The 19,939-nt window shown below is 45.8% G+C and overlaps 1 protein-coding gene across 10 annotated transcripts in view; it reads right to left on the bottom strand.

Annotated features, from left to right (window-relative positions):
• PALM2AKAP2 (PALM2 and AKAP2 fusion) overlaps positions 1-19,939 on the bottom strand; it is a 331,098-nt gene that overhangs the window by 16,680 nt on the left and 294,479 nt on the right. For all 10 annotated transcript variants that reach the window (XM_038553069.1, XM_038553072.1, XM_038553070.1 and 7 more), the window contains one exon: positions 15,765-18,219. In XM_038553069.1, coding sequence (XP_038408997.1) covers positions 15,765-18,219 — 2,455 coding nt within the window. The remainder of the gene's footprint in view (positions 1-15,764; positions 18,220-19,939) is intronic.

Here is a 19,939-nt window from a genome sequence, read left to right as displayed (position 1 = left end):
CTAGAAATAGACACCACATTGCCAGGTTCCGCATTTTCCAACCGACTTCATGGGTATCCAAATAATTTCCCTGCAGTCATATTAACCTTCTAGAAAGCAGAGCCCATGCTCCAACTTCTTCCTTTCACACATACCATAGCAGGACCCCTGGCTCATGGCACTTTGTTTATACTTCTGTGAAAGCCTTTTCACATATTGGCTTGTATCATACCTGCTTGTTTGAGCTTCTCTTCTCAGTTAAGCTATCATGTCAACCCAGGATAGGGATGATTTCAAGCATTATGAACCCCTTAACTCATCTGAATGTAAACTCCATTAGAGTAGGTCCTTGTCTGTCCTGGTCATTGCTGGATCCCAGTGGGGTATTTGGCACAAGGTAGGAGCTCCTGTTTGTTGAATAAACCAGTGAGTACATTGTGACATACACTAGCAGCCACTTATTAGATACTTGTGGATTGGGACAAAATTCCCAGTAAAAAAATCTGAGGAAAGAGTTTAAATGTTTTCACCAAAGCCATGAAATAAAGCAATCTTGGTCTACAGAATCACAAACTCAACAGCTTTGTAGTAATAACAAGTACACTTATGTGGCATTTTAGTTGTAGGCTTCATGTCATGTGATCCTTACAACAACCCTGGGATGTAGTCGGGGTCGATGACATGACATCGGAGAATGGTTTAGAGCACAGAGACTCCGCGGCTAAAGCCAGCCTAAGTTACGTTAGCTAGAGTTAACATTCAGAGTTGGGTCTGGTCTGGAACCCAAATTGTGTTGATTATGGCTAAATTAGATGATGGGATGTAGGCTGAAAGAGAATCATAAAGAGAGTGAAGGGTTAATATAGAGAAGTAGTCAAATATTGAACATTAAAATACATTTCCCAGCTTATTAATATTCCAGCAAAACCACCCATCCCCGGAGCAAGTTTTACCAGCTACAGCCACTAGAGGTCACATGAGTAACAGGTAAGAAGACCCGGCTCAGTGGCTCTGGAACTGCCACCTCCAAAGAGGCTGAGAAGTCAGAGAGAACAGGTGTCACATTGACCAACCCCACGTCACAGCTTCAAGGGAAGCTGTCACAGGTCCCCTGGGAAAGGAGGCGCTGGGACCCATCCCTGGACTCCTGGCCATCAGTGTGGTTGGTATGAGAGGAGGTCGCTGGTCGCTTGGCTGGGCTTCTCTGCTGGGCCCTGAGATCTCCAACCATCCTGCCCTCAGGACGGTTCCAACTCTGCACTGGAATTCCATGTGCCATCTCAGGACTGACACAGGTTGCCAAACAGCGGGAGGGGCATCTGCTCCATACCCAACGTCTTCCTCTGAAGGCCCAAGATTGCAGCCAACAGTCCTCTCGATGAGAACGGAGAAGAAACTTCTAATGTTCTTTCCGCAGCAGTGGACACTGCACACACCACCACGTTTGGTCTCGGGGATCATTACATGAATGTGATGCGAGATGGTCTGTGCCACAGGCCTGTGAAGTCTGTCTCACCTTGTCCATGGCCCTGTAAGGCCCCTTGAAACTCCTTGGCCCAGAGGACACACACCATTATGATTCCAGAACAGTGATAGTTATTTTTGGTGCTCACACAGCACTTCCCAGCACGTCCAGTTTCCATCCCCACTTGCTCCATCAAAACTTGCTCTCACATGTTTATTCACTTAGTGAATGGCTGAATAGCTGATGGTAGCTGAAAGGGGCCTCGGTTTTCAATGACAAATATCCTGCTGTCTCACTCGCTGGTGGGGACTGCATACTCTACAAACTAGCTCTCTTGACGGACGCCCGCCACTGTCCCTGTGAAACTACATGAACAGAAAGTGTCACGCAGACCTCGGGGTACACCTGTGTTGGTCTTGGCCAAAGGGTGGCACCTGACATTTACAGAGCAGAGAGCAGGTGCACTGTGAGTTCTATGACATTTGACGTAAGGAACCATCAGAATAATAAAACTAGGTGGAAATGCTCAGTGGAGGGTAGGAAACATTTTCAAGTTTCCTTCATAAACGTGATTTTGTTCAAACTATTCCATCTAGAGTAACATTGTTTATTTGTTACTGTTTTTTAAAATTTGTCTTAAATTCCAGTACAGCTTTTTTAAAAAAAAAAAAAAAAGATTTTATTTATTTATTTATTCACGAGAGACACAGAGAGAAGCAGAGACACAGGCAGAAGGAGAAGCAGGCTCCCTGTGGGGAACCCGATGTGGGCCTCGATCCCGGGATCCCAGGATCCCGCCTTGGGCCAGAGGCAGACACTCAACCACTGAGCCACCCAGGCGTCCCTAAATTCCAGTATAGTTAACACGCAGTGTGATACTCACTTCAGGTGTACAATACAGTGATTCAACAATTCTATACGTTACTCAGTGCTCATCATGGTTAAGTGTGCTCTTAATCCCCATCACCTATTTTACCCATCCTCCTACCCGCCTTCCTTCTGGTGACCAGAAGTTTATGGTCTACAGTTCAGAGTCTGGTTTTTCGGTTTCTTTTTTTTCTTTGTTCGTTTGTTTAGTTTCTTAAATTTGTCTTCCTGTGACTGACCTATTTCATTTAGGATTAAACCCTCCAGATCCATCCGTGTTGTTGCAAATGGTAAGATTTCATTTTTGATGGTTGAATAATATTCGTGTGTGTGTGTGCGCGCGCGCACGTACACACATACCATGTCTTCTTTATTCATTCATCTATCAATGACGTTTGGGCTGCTTCCACAGTTTGACGATTGTAAATTATGTTGCAATAAACATAGGGGTGCATGTATCTTTTTGAATTAAGTGTTCCTATTCTTTGGGTAAATATTCATCGAGAGTAATTTTATTTTATTTTATTTTATTTTTTTAAAATTTTTATTTATTTATGATAGTTACAGAGAGAGAGAGAGAGGGAGGCAGAGAGAGAAGCAGGCTCCATGCACCGGGGAGCCTGATGTGGGATTCGATCCCGGGTCTCCAGGATCGTGCTCTGGGCCAAAGGCAGGCGCCAAACCGCTGCGCCACCCAGGGTAATTTTAGACTTAATACGCTCTTCAACGTGTTTGAAGGTGAACAACTTCACTTGGGTGGGAGGATTCCAGAGCCCTTTCTAAAATTGTGTCCTATTTGCTTAGCTTTCTAAGGTAGATCTAGCTGCTAACCAACAGTCATTAGTAAACACTAGGTTAAAGAAAACTTTAGAAATAACCTGAGATGGGGCAGCCCTGGTGGCTCAGCGGTTTAGCGCCACCTGCAGCCCAGGGCGTGATCCTGGAGACCCGGGATCGAGTCCCACGTCGGGCTCCCTGCATGGAGCCTGCTTCTCCCTCTGCCTGTGTCTCTGCCTCTCTCTCTCTCTCTCTCTCTGTCTCTTGTGAATAAATAAATAAAATTAAAAAAAAAAGAAAAGAAAAGAAAAGAAATAACCTGAGATGGATTTCTTTACCAGAGGACTTCTCCAAGGTTTTAGCGCTACTGTGATCATGAATCACTAATTCAAGGATGGTGTGATATTTCTCAAATTTATTTAACCAGAGAACCTCATTTCATAAAATTCCTATTAATATCTCAAGGAAAACAGTTTGTGAAATATTGTTCTCTAGCACATACTAGTTACCTTAATGGGCTCCTGTAAGTTCAACTAATAATTAAGTATAGGCACAAAGCGTATATACAAGGATTTTTACCATCATACTTTTTTATAACTATACATGTAGAAACAACCAAGATACTTGATCATTGGGGAATGGTTAAATTAGATATTATTAGATATTATTCAGATAATGAGGTATTATTTAGTTATCACAAATCATGTCTAGTCTTTCAAATTTGGAGGAATGGTTAAGGTCATGGGAAAATACTAAAAATACTTTAAGAAAAAACAAACAAATAGGTTGTAAAAGCAGATGTATTGGGATCCCTGGGTGGTTCAGCGGCTGAGGCGTCTGCTTTTGGCCCAGGTCATGATCCCTGAGTCCTGGGATCGAGTCCCCCATCGGACTCCCCACAGTGAGCCTGCTTCTCCCTCTGCCTATGTCTATGCCCTCTCTCTGTGTGTGTGTCTCATGAATAAATAAATAAATAAGATTTAAAAAGAAAAAGCAGATATATTGCAGGGGTTTAAGAGTACAGGCTTTGGATCCAGACTGCCAGGGTTCAAATCCTGGTTTTCCACTTACTAGCTGTGTGAAAGAAAGCAAAAAAGTATGCATGACATCTGGTAAAACCTTACCCCGTATGAGATGAACAGTCCTATGGTGGGCAGAGCAACAGCCTCCACAAGGATGTCTACATGTTAATCTCTAAAACCCACGAAGATGTTCCCCTCATGGCAAAAGGACTTTGCAGATGTGATGAAGTTAGGGACTGAGCAGGGAAAACTATCTTCCATGGTCCAGTTGGGCTTGATGTAACCACATGGGTTCTTAAAAGAGGGAAGCAGGAGGGTCAGAGAGAGAAAGAGAGACTTGAAAGCACTACGCTGTGGCTGTGAAGATGGTAGAAGGGCCATGAGCCAAGGAATGCAGGCAGCCTCTAGAATTGGACAAAGGAAGGAGCCCAAGAGTCCCTGAAAAGGACACAGCCCTATTAACACATTGATTTTAGCCCAGACGGACACTATCTTAGTCTGCTTGAGGAGCCATAACAAAATACCATGGCCCAGGTGGCTAACCCAACAGAAGTGTACTTTTTCACAGTTCTGGAGGCTGGAAGTCTAAAATCAGGGTGCCAGTAGGGTTGGGTTCTGGTAAGAACTGTCTTTGTATTTTGCACATGGCTGCCTCTCACTTTTCTGAAAAAGGCACTAATTTCATCACAAGGGTCCCACCCTCATGACCTCATCTAACACAATCACCTCTTACAAAGTGCTCATCTCCACTGGGGGTTAGGGCTCAACATATGAATTGGGGGCGGGAGGGGGGGCACATTCAATCCATACCTGACACACTACAAACTTTTGACCTCTAGAACTGTAAGATAATAAATTTGTGTTGTTTAAAGCCCCTCCACTCATGGTGATTTGTCACAGCAGTGATAGGAAATTAAGACAAATATAAATCCAATATTATCCTCCATGTGACTTACGCACACGGAGAGTAGTAGGCAGGTCGCAGTGTGGATTATGAATCACTTTGAGTTTTATCTTTATTCTTTGTTTCCCATTTTTCTTCCTATGAAAAGCATGAATTAATTAAAAAATATAAAACCGACCAGAAAAAAAATCCTGTTAAATATGATTAACCACGCCAAGAAAAGTAGATAAAGCTGTCTACACTTTAACCTTCGCGGACGAGGCAATCCTCAAGCCCTTCCATCTTGCTGATGAGCTGACACCTCCCTGGGGCCTCTGGTCAGCACTGCTCCCATCTGTAGGTCTGCGAGGGGGACTAAGGAGCAGAGGCGGCAGCTACATCTCACTCCAGATTAGTAAATCCGCCTCCCATCAGGAGTGGAAAACTAGAACATGTGAATGTGTGTTTCCTGTTTTTGAATTATAAGGAAACCATTATTATAAAGAACTCCTATTATGAAATAGTTAAATCAGTTTCTGGTCCAGAGAGAGAAAGCTATGCCTTGGGTACACTTGTGGATTTTCCAGGCAAGAAGGATTTCCCTCGGGCATCTAAGACAGGCTATGCTGCCCAGGGGAGGGGGTGGCAGAGAAAAGAATAAGGAACCCAGCGAGGGCCGCACGTCCTCAGAACACAGCTGTTACCATCCCTGACTGCCCAAACCCTCCTTCTGTAGGAACAAGGCTAACTTCTAATAGGCCAAGAACACGGATTTCAAAAGTTTAGAAAATTATTTTGGCCAAAAACTCTGATTCGGGGGATTATTATATTCCAAATATATGATGTCTGAGTTCTTAAATCAAAGATCCTTTGTTTCTACATTTCTCCAAAGGAAAAAAAAAAGCCATCACCCACTCTTACTTAAAAACCAAACCGAACCGAACAAAGACGCCCACCAGATGCCATGCCTGGGCCAGGCCTCCTTCAATGACCTCCTTTCTTCACTCAGCATGGGGATATGATTGCAAACATCTAGGATGACTCACAAGTCCCCAGAAAGAAATGAGCTCAGACTTGTATTTTCAACTTCATTTCCTCCAAGTAAAAGAGACTATCCTGCCTGTCATATCTAGGGCACAGGTGCTTGTGGGGTTCCAGCTGTGACCCACACACCAAGAGCTGGTCCCTGGTCCTTTCATCTCTTTTTCTGAAGGCTGTAGGGGTGGGAAAATGCAATGACATGAATCTTCAGATCGTCAGCCTGGCTCAGACATGAGAAATAGCCCCATCGGCGAAACAAGTCTGAAAAATCTCCAAATATTATTCCTTAAAGGTCAGGGTGTTGGATGATACTGGATCATTCCCTATGAACAGGACTAGAAGGTGAAACCTCTAGAAGGAAAGAGTTCTGCTTCTCTAGGGGAAGCAGAGTTGAAGACCAAAACAAGCAAAAAAAAAAAAAACTTAGTTAAAACAGACAGAATGAAAATCATGGCAAGTAGCGATTCCCCCACCAAGATCTTTTCATTAAATGCATTTCCACCAACATGGTGGGTCAGACTGTGCAACGATTATGCACCCCCCCACCACCACCACCAAACAGAAAGGAAAAAGGAAACATTTTTATGGACTTGCAATGTCATTGTCACCTGATACACTTTGTTTTTTGAAATCACAGCTGACTGTTGGAAACTAATTCCCCAAGTCAGATTTTCTAAGTGAGACTTTAATTTTAATGCAGTAAATATGAAAACACACCAACTAGGTACAGAAAGAGATTTTATAATGCATGTTCTGGCATTTATTTCAGGGTCACGGTAGCTGTAGAAGAGCAACCTCATGAGTAATTCTGTAAGGTTTTCTAGGCCTTTTCTTAAAACATAACAGTAACTATAATAACAAAGAAACAGTGATTCTTTCTGGGGAGCCTTGTGCATACTGGGCACTGTTCTAACTTATTAATGAGGTTGGTACTATCTTATCCCCATTTTACTCGCAAGGAAACTGGGGTGTGCAGAGGTGAAATAAGTTCAGTCACACAGTTAGCAAGCAGGGGAGTCAGGATTTGCAGTGTAGATGGAAACCCAGAGAAGTGACTGTCACATTGAGGCACCTAATTTCTCTGGACTTTTTTTTTTTTTATAGAAGGTATGAATTTATACCTGAGAAGTAAAGACAGACTGGGAATACCTGTGAGGTCAGATACATACAAGTTTTGGGAAACCTTTTAGGTTTACATTGAAAGTCATGAGAAATAAAGCACCATTATATAAAATACAGTAAGTATCCTTTGGTGCTTGAATGGCTTGTCTGGCACACTCCCCACCACTGCCCCTATTTCTCCACCCCTTAAGGAGCAGCTTATTCATAAAAATCAAATGGATCCGAAATGCCAATCTCCTGGGGAGAAGGAACAGCAAGTCACTATGGCTAGTAAGAGACATAGTCATATCCTGCCTGGATTCCAGCAGTCACAGGGGACATCCTGCTCCCACGCCTGGCTTTGATTAGCTCATATTTCTTCCCAGAGGTAGAGCAGGGATCTTATAAGAATTAGGTCCCTTGATTCATCTTCTCTTTGTCAGCTCAAGATTACATCCTTTTTTTTTTAAGTGCTGGAGTCTGATTTTTCGGAAGCCGCTCTCCTAACTTAGAGCTTGGAGTAGCCACATATGGCAGTCAAGGGTAAGCAGCAAGGACACCACGTGGTGTCCCCAGAAAAGGTAGAGCACCACTGGGAGACAACCCAGACATTCTGGATACATCAGAAGACCAGCACAAAGAGCAATGACAGCAGACCCTGCGTACAGATGGGAATTAAACTGGTGGAAATGCAGTGCCTTTTCCAAAGTTCTACATTACCCAAAAGCCATACCCCTAGACTTTGCATGGAAGATAGACTGGAGTGGAGTCCCTGTCTTCTCGGGGGCGAGGCTGACAGGTGTAACCATGGCAGCTGTTCTTTTCAAACCTTGGAGGAGAATGTCCAAAAGAACTTCGAATTCTGTTAATTTGAAAAGTCCTGCTTTCATCACATACATTCACCCCTTGCCAAACACCACCTTCAATCTAGCCTTTTCTTGACCATTCCTTCTCAAATGGCATGCATTTTTAAAAAAATGAACATATTTGGGGTGCCTGGGTGGCTCAGTCGGTTAAGGGTCTGACTCTTGATTTCAGCTCAGGGTTGTGAGATCAAGCCCCATGCTGGGCTCTGTGCTCAGCGTAGAGTCAGCTTGAGCTTCTCTCTCTCTCCTTCTCCCCACTTGTGTGCTCTCTCTAAATAAATAAATATAAAAATCTTTTTTTAAAAAATGAACATATTTTCTGGGTTCAGATGAAGCAAGACACAGGGGAACTTCTGATCCAAGGCAGAAGGATCAACACTGAGCAAAAGAACAGCAGGAAGCAGCCACGGTGCTCAGTGACCACCAGGAAATGTTGGCTTTGGCTTCACTCTACCAAACATGTTCGGTTAATGGAATAGACACTTATTTCTGCTGTCCTCAAATTAAGAAATTGATTCCTTGTTCGAGTACCCAGTTCTTCCAAAGATTTCAGGGAATGGGCCCATTTCTGGAGTGAAGGAGTGTGTTTTCTTCTGGGGAATGAACCTTCAGAGAGAACTGATGGGAGCCATCAGGCTAGACAGCGGACACCAACTATGCTCCTCCCCTCCGCCCTCTGTTCAGATCTTTGGACAGCACCACCAATTTTGCCTACTGCAATTTGGAGCACTGGAGCTAAGTTCTGGAACCAATCTGGGGCACTAGGGCAGCACTGTCTCGTGGCCTCTGAGAGCAAATTCATCCGCCCAGACCACAGTGAGCAGAGGACTTCAGAGCCATAGTGGTTCCAAACAGCAGAGGGCAGGAAGGACCCAAGGCAATGCAGGGGTCAGGCCTGAGACTGGGAGAAGCTCAGTCACTGTCAGTTGGAGAGGGGAGCTGTTACTACACACTTTGTCAACCTGCAGGGCAGAGGCACGGGTTTAGCAGAGGACGAGAAAAGGTAGAGGAAGAATAAGGACTTTGGAAACAAATGAGCCTGGGTTTGAACCTGGCTTTGCCACTTCCTGGCTGAGTGATCTCAGGCAGGTTATTTCATCTCTTTTTGGACTCTGATATTACTTCTTTGAAAAGGGAGTATCATTATAGGTCAATGATCTCTCAAGTCCAGTTTCAAAATCCAACCCAAGCTCAGAAAACCAAGTCATAACTTATTTGGCAACAATACCTGACAAGACCCCACATGAGGCCCTTCTTAGTCTTTATTTATCCTACTTAATGTAAGTAACTCTTCCTAAGTTTTATAGCAGAGATCTAATTTGATGGTAGGGGGTTGTTCCAGACCCTACCGGGGGATGGAAGGAAATGAAAGTATATGCCTTGCATTGCTTTTCTAAATAATAGTTTATATATTTTATGGCTTTTCTGAAATCAGAAAAACTCTGAATATATCTGGCCTTGTGGACTTGGATACTTTGTATTTACATCTTAGAACACTATTGGGAGGATTAAATGAACAAATGAAAAATGAGAAAATGTGTGTGAAATAACTAGTAGAGTACAAGGTTTAAGGTCTTGGTGACCTGTGGCTACTGTGATTAGGCTGGTATCACCAGAGAATGTTCAGGAAATATGGTAGTAGACACAACTCTCTGCAAGCTGCTCCATACTAAGCTTTAGTACTTTCACTTGGCCAGCTGGGCTCCTGTAGCTTGTATAGCCTATGCTGCCGGTAGAAGAGGGAAGTGCTGTATACCCCCAGAAGAAGAACCCTTTCTCACCTGGGCCTGTCACAGAATCCTTCCACCAGTTGCTAACATAAGGTCTTCTACTGTGGATCAATGAAGGCATCTCCAGTGAGATTTGGCCTTCTCCAGCTCTAATTTCACATGGGATAAGCCACCAAGCTCTCCTTCATGAATACTGTGCTGCTAATCAATACTTTTTTTTTCTGTCCAGGACTTTTATTTATGATTTTTCAAGATAAGAGTAAAAAAAAAAAGACAAGACCCAGTCACTAATCTTTATAATAACGTAATGGTCATCTCCCGGGTAATCTTTTTTAAAAATTTTATTTAAATTAATTTGCCAACATATAGTAGAAGACCCAGTGCTCATCTCATCATATATCTTCCTTAATGCCCGTCACCCAGTTACGCCATGCCCCCACCCACCTCCCCTTCTGCAACCCTTTGCTTGTTTCACAGAGTTGGGAGTCTCTCATGGTTGGTCTTCCTCTCTAATTTTTCCCCAGTTTCCCCACTTCCCTTATGGTCCCTTTCACTATTTCTTATATTCCACATATGAGTGAGACCATTTAATTGTCTTTCTCTGATTGACTTCTTTCACTCAGCATAATACCCTCCAGTTCCATCCACATCGATGTAAATGGTAGATGTTCATCCTTTCTGATGGCTGAGTAATATTCCATTCTATATATATAGACCACATCTTCTTTATCCATTCATCTGTTGAAGGACATCATGGCTCCTTCCACAGTTTGGCAATTGTGGACATTGCCACTATGAACACTGGGGTGCAGGTGTCCCATCATTTCACTATATCTGGATCTTTGGGATAAATACTCAGTAAATGCAATTGCTGGGTCATAGGGTAGCTCTATTTTTAACTTTCTGAGGCACCTCCACACTGTTTTCCAGAGTGGCTACACCAGCTTGCACCCATCAATAGTGCAAGAGGGTTCCCCTCATGGGTAATCTTAATTCAAACTGAGGGTAGGAGTTGAAACTCCCTGGAAATTTTATCTTTATAAGATATATAACTCTCACATCTTTCCACCTATTAAAAGACATGAACTCCAAGTTAGGGAACTCAATATCCACACCTTCTCCTTTACCACTTCCCCCAAATCTCCCACTGGGCAAATTCTCCGACTTGGTAGATCAGTGCAACATCTGGCATGAAAACGGAAACTATTTTTAAAAACAAAAGTAAGCATCACCTAACTAACTGGGTTTCTCTGTCATGCCCAGAACTTGGAAGTGAAACCAGGATATCTAATAATAGATAACAGGCACTAAAATGAGTACCGTCTGTTGACAGCCCGAATGTGAAAGGATGTTTGAAAAGATCCAAAACGTAACTTCGATAAAATGTTTGGGTTTTCCTCCCAAATGTGAACCTCAAGGGTGTTTCCAGCAGTGCTGCAGGTAGCACGTTCAGATTAGGCTAGTGCCCCTGCTGGAATGCTTCCTTTCTTCTCTACTTTTGAGTATTATCAACAGAAGGCACACACATGTTCAGTCTTGGAAATATGGCCTCTCACAGGACACACGGCCTTTGTCAAGATGGCACCAGGCCTTTAGAAGTTCTTGTACACAGGAAGAGCTCAAGAAAAGCTGGTGGGATGGACTCATTAAAGCAGGAAGACTTTTACTCCATCAATTCAAGGATGAAGGCAGCTCTTCATGGTCTGGCTCCAAACCAACTTACTTTCATTTTGTTTCAAATTTCTTCCTTTAGCCTACCCTGACTTTATTTAAGTAAACCAAGTTCTCTCTTCCTTTTGGGCCTCCTTAGGTGCCCTTCCTTCTCACTGGAACAAGTGCCCCTCCACCCTAGGAACCCAACCTCTCCTTCAGTTCAAAGCATGGATGGTGGTTTCCTAAGAAAGGAAGACTTCCCTTAGACTCCCAATAAGGTGATCTTTCTTGATCTGTGCTCCTATAGGTTTTCATGCTTCTCTGTCATGAAATTGTCATCTTTGATACTGTTTCTCTCATTGAACTGTCAGTTCCCTGAGTGCAGGGACTGCATCTGCCTTGCTCACCTCTGTATGAGCAAAAGTCACACAGACCCCATTTAAGTGAAACTTCTTCCTTTAAAATCACCTAAGGGCCAACAGGATACAATTTCCAAAAGAATTTTCCTAATAACTTGCTTTTGAGAATAACGATGTCCTCTTAAAAATATCTTCTCCATCTTTGAAAGGCAAGGAAACTAAATGGAAAAACAAGTTATCTTTTCAACACCTGGGGAATGGTTGGGGAGAATTCGCAGATTTGTTTTTCCCTAGGACATCTTGGCCCTCAGTGAATTCTACTTCCCTTAGGGTTCAGGATCCTAGCATGTTCCCAGCATGACTTCCGCCAGAGGAGAAGTTAAAAATCATATTTTTCATCACCTAATAATCAATCCTCAAACTGAGTCATGGAACCAATCAGCTGAATCACCTCTCTGGTGGGACGTGTGGAGTATTACAGGAAGAATTTAGCATCATCTCCATTCACAAAACCAAATTTGGAGCAAGCAGTTCCAACCCTGGCTATGAATCGTCCAGGCTAGCTGTTCAGAACAATGTGTCCGCCTCCTCCCTAATCATGAACTTGGAGGCTGGCTAGCCAAGCAATACTCCAAACATTTCCAGGCATGGATAGAGAGAGAATTACATCTTGTGTTCAGTTTTTTTTTTTTTTTTTCCAATCCATGTTGTAATTCTGGGAAGCCCTGCCACTGACTTCAAAAGTTCTAGAGATAAAGATGAAGGAATGAGGTGCACATGTGTCCTTACCACAATTGTGTTCAGTGCAACAATGAGATCATTGCAGTACACAGACTTGCATGGATGAATTACCATGCAGAAGGGATATTAGCATTAGCATGGAGGGAAGTGCTAGGAAAATCAGGCCTGGGCTGCTGGGATGCTGAGGGCAAACTAAGAACCCTGTCTTATTTTAAGCCGGGTGGGAAAGCCCTGGGAGACCACAACAGGTCTGGGAATAGGGGAAAGTGTTGAAATGTTCGATTTGTATGGACAGGCTAGAAATAAAGGGGGGGGGGTGATATGGTGGGAGATTCAACTAAGAGGTAAAGAAAACTGAAAATACCTACTGAGCACATGCACTTTATGGAAGGTTCTATAATAAAATAATGTAAAAGGAGAGTTAGGTACATAGAGCTAGCTCTAACTGATAGGAGGGCCATGGTGTTCTATCTTCCAAGTGAACAGAAGTTGCTGAGATGCCTGAAGAAGTTTCCTCCGCGAGACTTTGAGTTCTTATGCAGGCCCTTTAGAGTCATTTGCATGTGAAGTAGGCTTCTCAGATTGGGCTGAATTTGAGTGGTATGAAAATTATTTCTAGGATACTATATAGAATGCCCACTGGCATCTCTGTGTCAAGCTAGCCCACAAGAATTTCAAGTGAATCTGACAACTAAGGATCTTTGGAAAAAGCCAACCAGTCTCTATTAAGCACATACACATACAAATGCCCTTGAAATTTTTCTTTGCCTCACTCAGCTGGCCACTGCCCTGTGACCTACAGGAATTAAAAACTATAACAAGAAAGTCACCATGCTTTTCCTCTTTCTCTTCTCTTTCTTTCCTTCATGAACAATTTAGTCCAAAAGCCATTGGGGAGGGGCTCAACAAGATAGCGCTGCAGTGGGGGTGAGAGGAATCACAGTGGCTCAGAGGGGTGTGGCGGAGCCACAGCAGGGTGGGTGGGGAAGAGCGGTGATCTAGCACATGGTACTGGGGCCCAAGTTGGAGAAGGAAAATAGGAGATTGGTTATGTAAGGTGAGGAAGGAATTGATCAAATAATAAACACACTGAGGATAGTGAGAAACAGGTATCTTGTTGTCAAGAAGGAGGTTACAAATATGGAGAGAATATGACCCCTCTGGTATTAGATTTGAAAGTACCAAGAACTGAAAATATCAAGAGAATATGAACCTGCTGGTATTAGATTTGAAAGTATCAAGAATTGGAAGTATCAAGGTGAGCTCATGGTTTTCAAGACAGATAGGCATGTAGGTAGGTGGATCAACAGACAGACGGACAGGATGTGTGTATATTCTCTAATTCGGCTTCTTGAAAGTGTCTTGGAGCAGTGACAATCCAATAACAATGAGCACACCAAGCACCTGGAGTTTGGTTTCTAAATCCTATTCTCCTCTAACAGGAATTAGTGCTATTTGAAGAAATGGTTGATTTCGGGGTTAGGAAAGCATAAGATGAGACTGGAACACCTTGTGGTGTCCTAAAAGACATGCTGAGCGAATAATGAGGACATGTCAAAAAGACACCAAAGTTAGCTTGAAAAGGCTCCCATAAGCTATGTCTAAACAAACTAAGAATAAAATAATGGAAATGGATTCTAACCCACTGAATATAATAGCAATCCAAAAGACCACAGTGACATAAATAGATACGTGAATAGATCTGAAGTATGATGAGGAATGGAATAAATATTACATAGTGCCAAAGTAACTCCCCACAGAATATTTATTAATTACAAAGGACACAGTAATTTTACTGTAGAAGCCTGTCAGACCCTCCCTGGAACAAGTGATCAAAATTAATATCGCGAAAAAAGTCAGTATCTGTCCCTGTAAGGGACACCTGATTGGATATAGTGAGAAGAATATGGCATTATTTTTGTGGTATTCCCATCAAAGATGCATAACTAAATGTACTCATGTGAAAGCATAGGCAAACCCAAGCTGAGGGACACTCTACAAAACTGAGCATGATGGGGCCTCATGTTGGCAACTTACTCTCAAATGGTTCAGAATAAAAGATATTTGTACCAGGGAACTTTTCTTTAGGTTAAGATTATTTCAAAATCTAAAAATTAATAATTGAAAGAGTTACCTTGAGTCACTGTAGATATGATGGAAGCCAAGTGTCAAGATGGGATTAAGATCTGGATAAACTAAGTCAAATGCCAGCAATTATATGTTAGGTAATGCTTTTTTGGATGGTCTCCAGTGAAAGAAGTTATCCCTCAGTCCATTATGAACCAATACTTAAAAAAAAAAAAAAAAAAAAAAAGACACAAAATTCCACACTTGGATTTGAGGACGATATCAAATTGCAACAAGAATCGTCAAGTGCTTGTTCTCGATGTCTGTACTTATTCTCATTGTGGACCCGTCACAGAGTCCAGGGACTAGCCCAGACCACACTTTGAGCAGTACTTCTCTCCTACACACGTGGCTCTCCAATTGCCGTCATATCCAAATAGGAAATAAAAACTACAGTAGGTTGCACTGTTATCCATAATGGTAGCAACATTAATTACCACCATAATTAGCACCAATCATTTATACAAAGCTTTCAAGAAAGGGACTGCACAGACAATGGGAAGGGACTCAAGACGTGCCTTTAACAGAATAACTGAATTTCTCTCCAAATGAGAGAAACATAGGACAACAATGAATGAGACCACCCCTGATTCCAAGGCAACTGCATTGTGATGACTAAAAGGAAGACAAATCCAATCCTACAGAAGGATAAAAACATCTTCTACGGGTCAGTCTGGAACGCCGGGTCAGGACTGTCATTGCTAGAAAGGATCTGGCATTTAGCAGGGGTTAGCAGAGCACATGCCCCAATCAGCTGGGTCTGCTTTAACCACAGATACTAAGGGTCAAGCTACGGACGCCCAGCAGTCCACACGTAGGCTCCCCCTGTGAGGGTCTGTGCCACACACGGGCCCCCCCTCGGCCAGAGGCAGCCTTTTCGTATAAAAGAGAACAATCCTCTACTAAACCAGACCCGGAGCAGAGCCACGAGAAAGAAGCGATTGCACCGTCAGGGAACTGGCACACCCGCCAGGCCCAGGGTCCCTGTAGGGGACACTTTGACTTCCGCTGCCCGTCTCTGGACACTGACCCCTGGTGTCGGTGCCCTTTGACGCGGACTCTAGCCACACGCAGAGGAGGCTCCGCAAAGAGACACGCAAGCTGCAGCCCGCCGATCGCCGCAGCGGCTGTCCCTGGTGCGCGCCTCACTCACCTGGAGCGGTTTTGCAGCTGGACGCTCGGGAGGGCAGCGATGGGGCGCTCTTGGCCCTGGGGCTCTGGGTGCTCTGCAAGACTTGTCTCTGCCTCTTCAGCTCCTCTTCCCTTTCCTGGGCTGCTCGGATCTCTTCTTCGATCATGGACAAAGTCCGCTGCTTCCTCGACCTCAGCTTGAAGGGCCCCACCATCACATCGGCCTCTTGGGTGGCCAGGAGCGAGGCCGTGCTCCTGAGCTCGGCGGCCTCCGAGTACTTGCTGAAGTAGCTCCCTTCAGGTCTGGCCTCTTCCATGCTCACGGGGCCGCGGGGCTGCAGCGCGGGCGGCGGCTGGGAGGGCCCCGTGTCCCTGAGCGCCCGGTCTTCAGTGGCCAGAATCTTTGGCAACACCTCCCTTTTCTCCTGAACAGGGGAGGACACCTGGGGTGGCTCAAACATGCTCTGCGGCTTCTCCGAGCCGGGGGCCCCAGCGCCCCCCGCTTCCTCCAGACTTTCTCGGGGTCCCTGTGCTTCGGGCCCACGCTGGCTGGCTTCGGACGCAGCCCTGTCCGCTCGCTCGGCTATGGCCTGCTGAATGGCATTCTGCACCAGGAGACCAGCCTGATATTCCAAGGGGTCATCCACCGACGGCGAATCTCCCAGCGTGGAAGAAGGGGAATAGAAACCGTGATCACTAAATGACTTGGAGACGCCTTCCCCTCGGCCCTCCGAAGGGTTGTCCGTCTGCGGAGTCTGGGGCAGAGAAAAATCGGCCAGTGAGTTCTCCTGGAGGGCGTTGGTGGTTTCGTTGGATGCCCCGCTGTCACTGATGTTGTCCATGCTGAAGTCATTGGACAGGGTCTCCAGGACAGTGGTGTCCTGGGACCTCACGGACAATTCATCCAAACCAGAGTCCAGCTCCTCTTGGGTCAGGGAGACATTCACTGACCTGGAAAACTGATCCAAGATCCCAGGATCGTCATCCTTGACCACAGTGAGGACGGCCCGGGCACTGGTAAACTCCCCGTCCTCTGCCCACAGTTTGGATAAGGGCCCGCGTTTGGAAGGCTCACTGTAGGGCCCTTCCTTCCCCGGAGGAGCTGCGCTGCCCTGGCTTCCCCCCGAAGACTGGCTCTCCGGGCCACAGCTGGCTTTCTGCCCCTTGGCTGCGGATGCCCCGGGGTCTTCCCGAGGCGCCCCGATGGAAGCTGGTCTCGAGATGGTCAGCGGCTTGTCTGAGCTGACCGACCCCAGGGGCTTGTAGAAGGGCTTGACGGAGAAGAGCCTGGGTGTGCTCTGGCCCTTGGCCACCGTCTGCCTGGAACTCTCCATGAGCTGGAACTGTTTGCGGGCAGCAGAGAAGTCTATCTGTTCAGTGACAATGTCCTCCTTTGCATGTTCTGTGGTGCCGGCGGGGTCCCGGGGGGCGGCAGGTGCTGCACAGGGCTGGGGCTGGGGCTGGGGCAGCGGCGGCTGCTGCTGCTGCTGCTGCTGCTGCTGCTGCTGCATCAGCAGCTGCTCCTGCTGCGCCCTCCTCTCCTTGCGCTCCTTGTACTTCTTATGCGACTCCAGATGCTCCTCGTCCAGCTGCTCCTCGATGGTCTTCTCCTGGGGAGGGTTCCACCACTTGGCCGCAATGCCAGGGTTCTTTTTCACGGCCTGACTCCGGATGAGCTCCCTCCTCTCCTTCTCCAGCTCCAGCATCTCCTCCGACGGCCTCACTTTGCGGACGCAGTACTGCTCTCGCTCGCCCTCGTCGTCCTCAAAGAGCCTGGAGGGCTTCTTGTCCTCGTGGAAGGCGCGCAGCTCAAACTTGGCCTCCTTCTTCAGCGTGGTGAGCGTGGGCTCCCCCTCGCGGCCCGCGCCCCCGGGCGCCCGCACGCCGCTGCCCCCGCGCCCCGCCAGCGCGTCCCGGGGCTGGTCCAGGGCCGGGGCGCGGCCGTTGGCCTCTGTGGCCTCCGCCTGGGCGCCCCCGGGGGAGCCGGTGGTGGCCTCAGTGGGCGGAGGGACCCGTCCAGCCGCTGCGCTCCCCGCGGGTTGGGGCAGGCCGGCTGCACGGGCAGGGGGGCTGAGGCCGGGCTCTGGGGGTTCCGGGGGCTCCGGGGACTCCAGGGGCTCCGGGGACCACGTGCCGTTGTAAGCCCCGTCCGCCGCCGGGGCGTCGCAGCCACTGGCCTCCAGCACCTCGTCTAGGTAGCGGATCTCTCGGGCCACATCGTTATCCAGAACCTCGGGGCGGTCGGCCGGGAGCCCGTTGTGGGGGGGCGAGTAGAAAGGGGAGGAGCGGTCCATGGAATGCGGGGCGCAGCTGATTCCCGGGACGCTTTTGCTTTTACATTCTGCCAGCGACACCTCAATTTCCATGGCTTGGTGGTCTGGGGGAAGGGCGCTGGGCGCAGGCTCCAGGGGGTCGGCACTGCCGTCGGCTCTCTGGCCCTCTAGCCGGATATCATCCTCGGAGAGCTGGGGGGGCTTCTGGAAGAGAGACAGACACCACCAAAATCAGAGTCAGACGCGAAACCTCATGCGGAAGCCAACCCGGGGGGAATTACTTGGTAACTCGCTGGAAGGAAAAGTGAACCGATGACGAGTTCCTTGGAACAGAGAGTTCCCTTCTAGTAATTTCTCACACGCTCCTTTTGTTGTGGTGACTCCTACGCAAACCTCCCTAAGTTACAGATTCCCCGTTTTTTGTTTGCGGGGTGGTCCCGGAGGGAACTTACAACACATGCTTATCCCGTTTTTAAATTTCAAAGTAACCTAAGATTCAGATCGTTTGAAGACACTGTTCAGAGATCTTCAAAAGGAGAAGAGATTCTATTAGCGATTGTACCAGAGTTTTGGAAGATATTTTAACAGCAAACTACCACTCCAGAAACGTAATAGGACCATTTGTGTGTCCCCAGCTATAATAAGATGGTCCTTTCGCATGAGCAATTCTTCTTGAAAACGTGATTCTCTGCCAGAGGTGATGCAATTCTTTTGGAGGCAAGAAACTTCTTGGAAAATTTTTCCAAAATAAAATACTGGAAAACGGTAGATTCCTCCCAAGGCCCCTTAATGGCTACAGTGCCCACATTGTCCTGGCTCTTAATTGAGCATGTGCATTATAAACACCATAACCAAAGCCCCCGACCGCACAGTTCTGTTCTCTGGGACTACATCAAAACAATACTCCTTACTTAAGGAGTGAGTGTTGCTTCGAAAAGTTAGTGGCCAGCAGCTCCACTCCAGTTCCCTAAATGCACTGTATGTGATAAGCTCCAATCCTGGTGTTAAATAAGAAAAGGCACCTGGTGGCTCAGTGGTTGAGCATCTGCCTTCAGCTCAGGTCATGATCCCGGGGTCCCTTCCTACTTCTCCCTCTGCCTATGTCTCTGCTTCTGTGTGTGTGTGTGTCTCATGAATAAGTAAACAAAATCTTGAAAGAAAAAAAGAAAGAAAGAAAGAAAGAAGGAAAGAAAGAAAGAAAGACGACATCTTCTTCGTTTCAAAATAAATCCCACCTTTTTCACCAACTACCAATCCCATGTAATTTTGTTATTTGGGATTTGTAAAATTAATTTTCAAATCCTAGGATGATTTTTCTTTTCATATGCAAGGACTCTGGTTTATCTCAGAAAATTCAGTGGTGAATTGTGAGCTTAATTAATGGGTGTCCCCTCAAGGAGTTCACTGACACCTTGGTCAAGTTTGTCTTCCTCTCTCCAGTCTATGGTGTGTGCCTGGTATTATTGACAGAGTTCACGCAAAACTGTAAGATGGTATCATTTTCGTTTGTGTCCATTGTAAACGATTTTAATATCGCAGAACGTAATTATAAAACACCACCTTAGGATGATTCTGAGGGGAGTCATTTCAAAATCCCTCCAAGGAGGGTGCATAGTATGGATTTGTTGATGAGACTCAGGACAACATGGGAATTCACCCTATGTGCTCTTGCGCTGCTGTCAGAATGCTGAAAAACTCTCATGGTTATCCATGAACTGGGGGTTTCCTTCACTCTTTATTTTTTACATTCCCCTTTAGACCTAAATCATTCAAGTAATAGATGTTCCTTCTTTAGTCATAGACAACAACAACAACTATTCATTTGTCAACACCTTTGGGTCTTGGATGACCTTCCAGTCTAGCTCTGGTCTTTGTCCAAGTCTGGTACTGTAATACCAGATATTTATAATGCTAAAATCTTTAT

Source organism: Canis lupus, chromosome 11 (genome assembly GCF_011100685.1).
Source record: "Canis lupus familiaris isolate Mischka breed German Shepherd chromosome 11, alternate assembly UU_Cfam_GSD_1.0, whole genome shotgun sequence".
Taxonomy (NCBI): Eukaryota; Metazoa; Chordata; class Mammalia; order Carnivora; family Canidae; genus Canis; species Canis lupus.
Note: the sequence above shows the minus strand (reverse complement) of the source record. Positions and strands in the feature narration are given on the sequence as shown.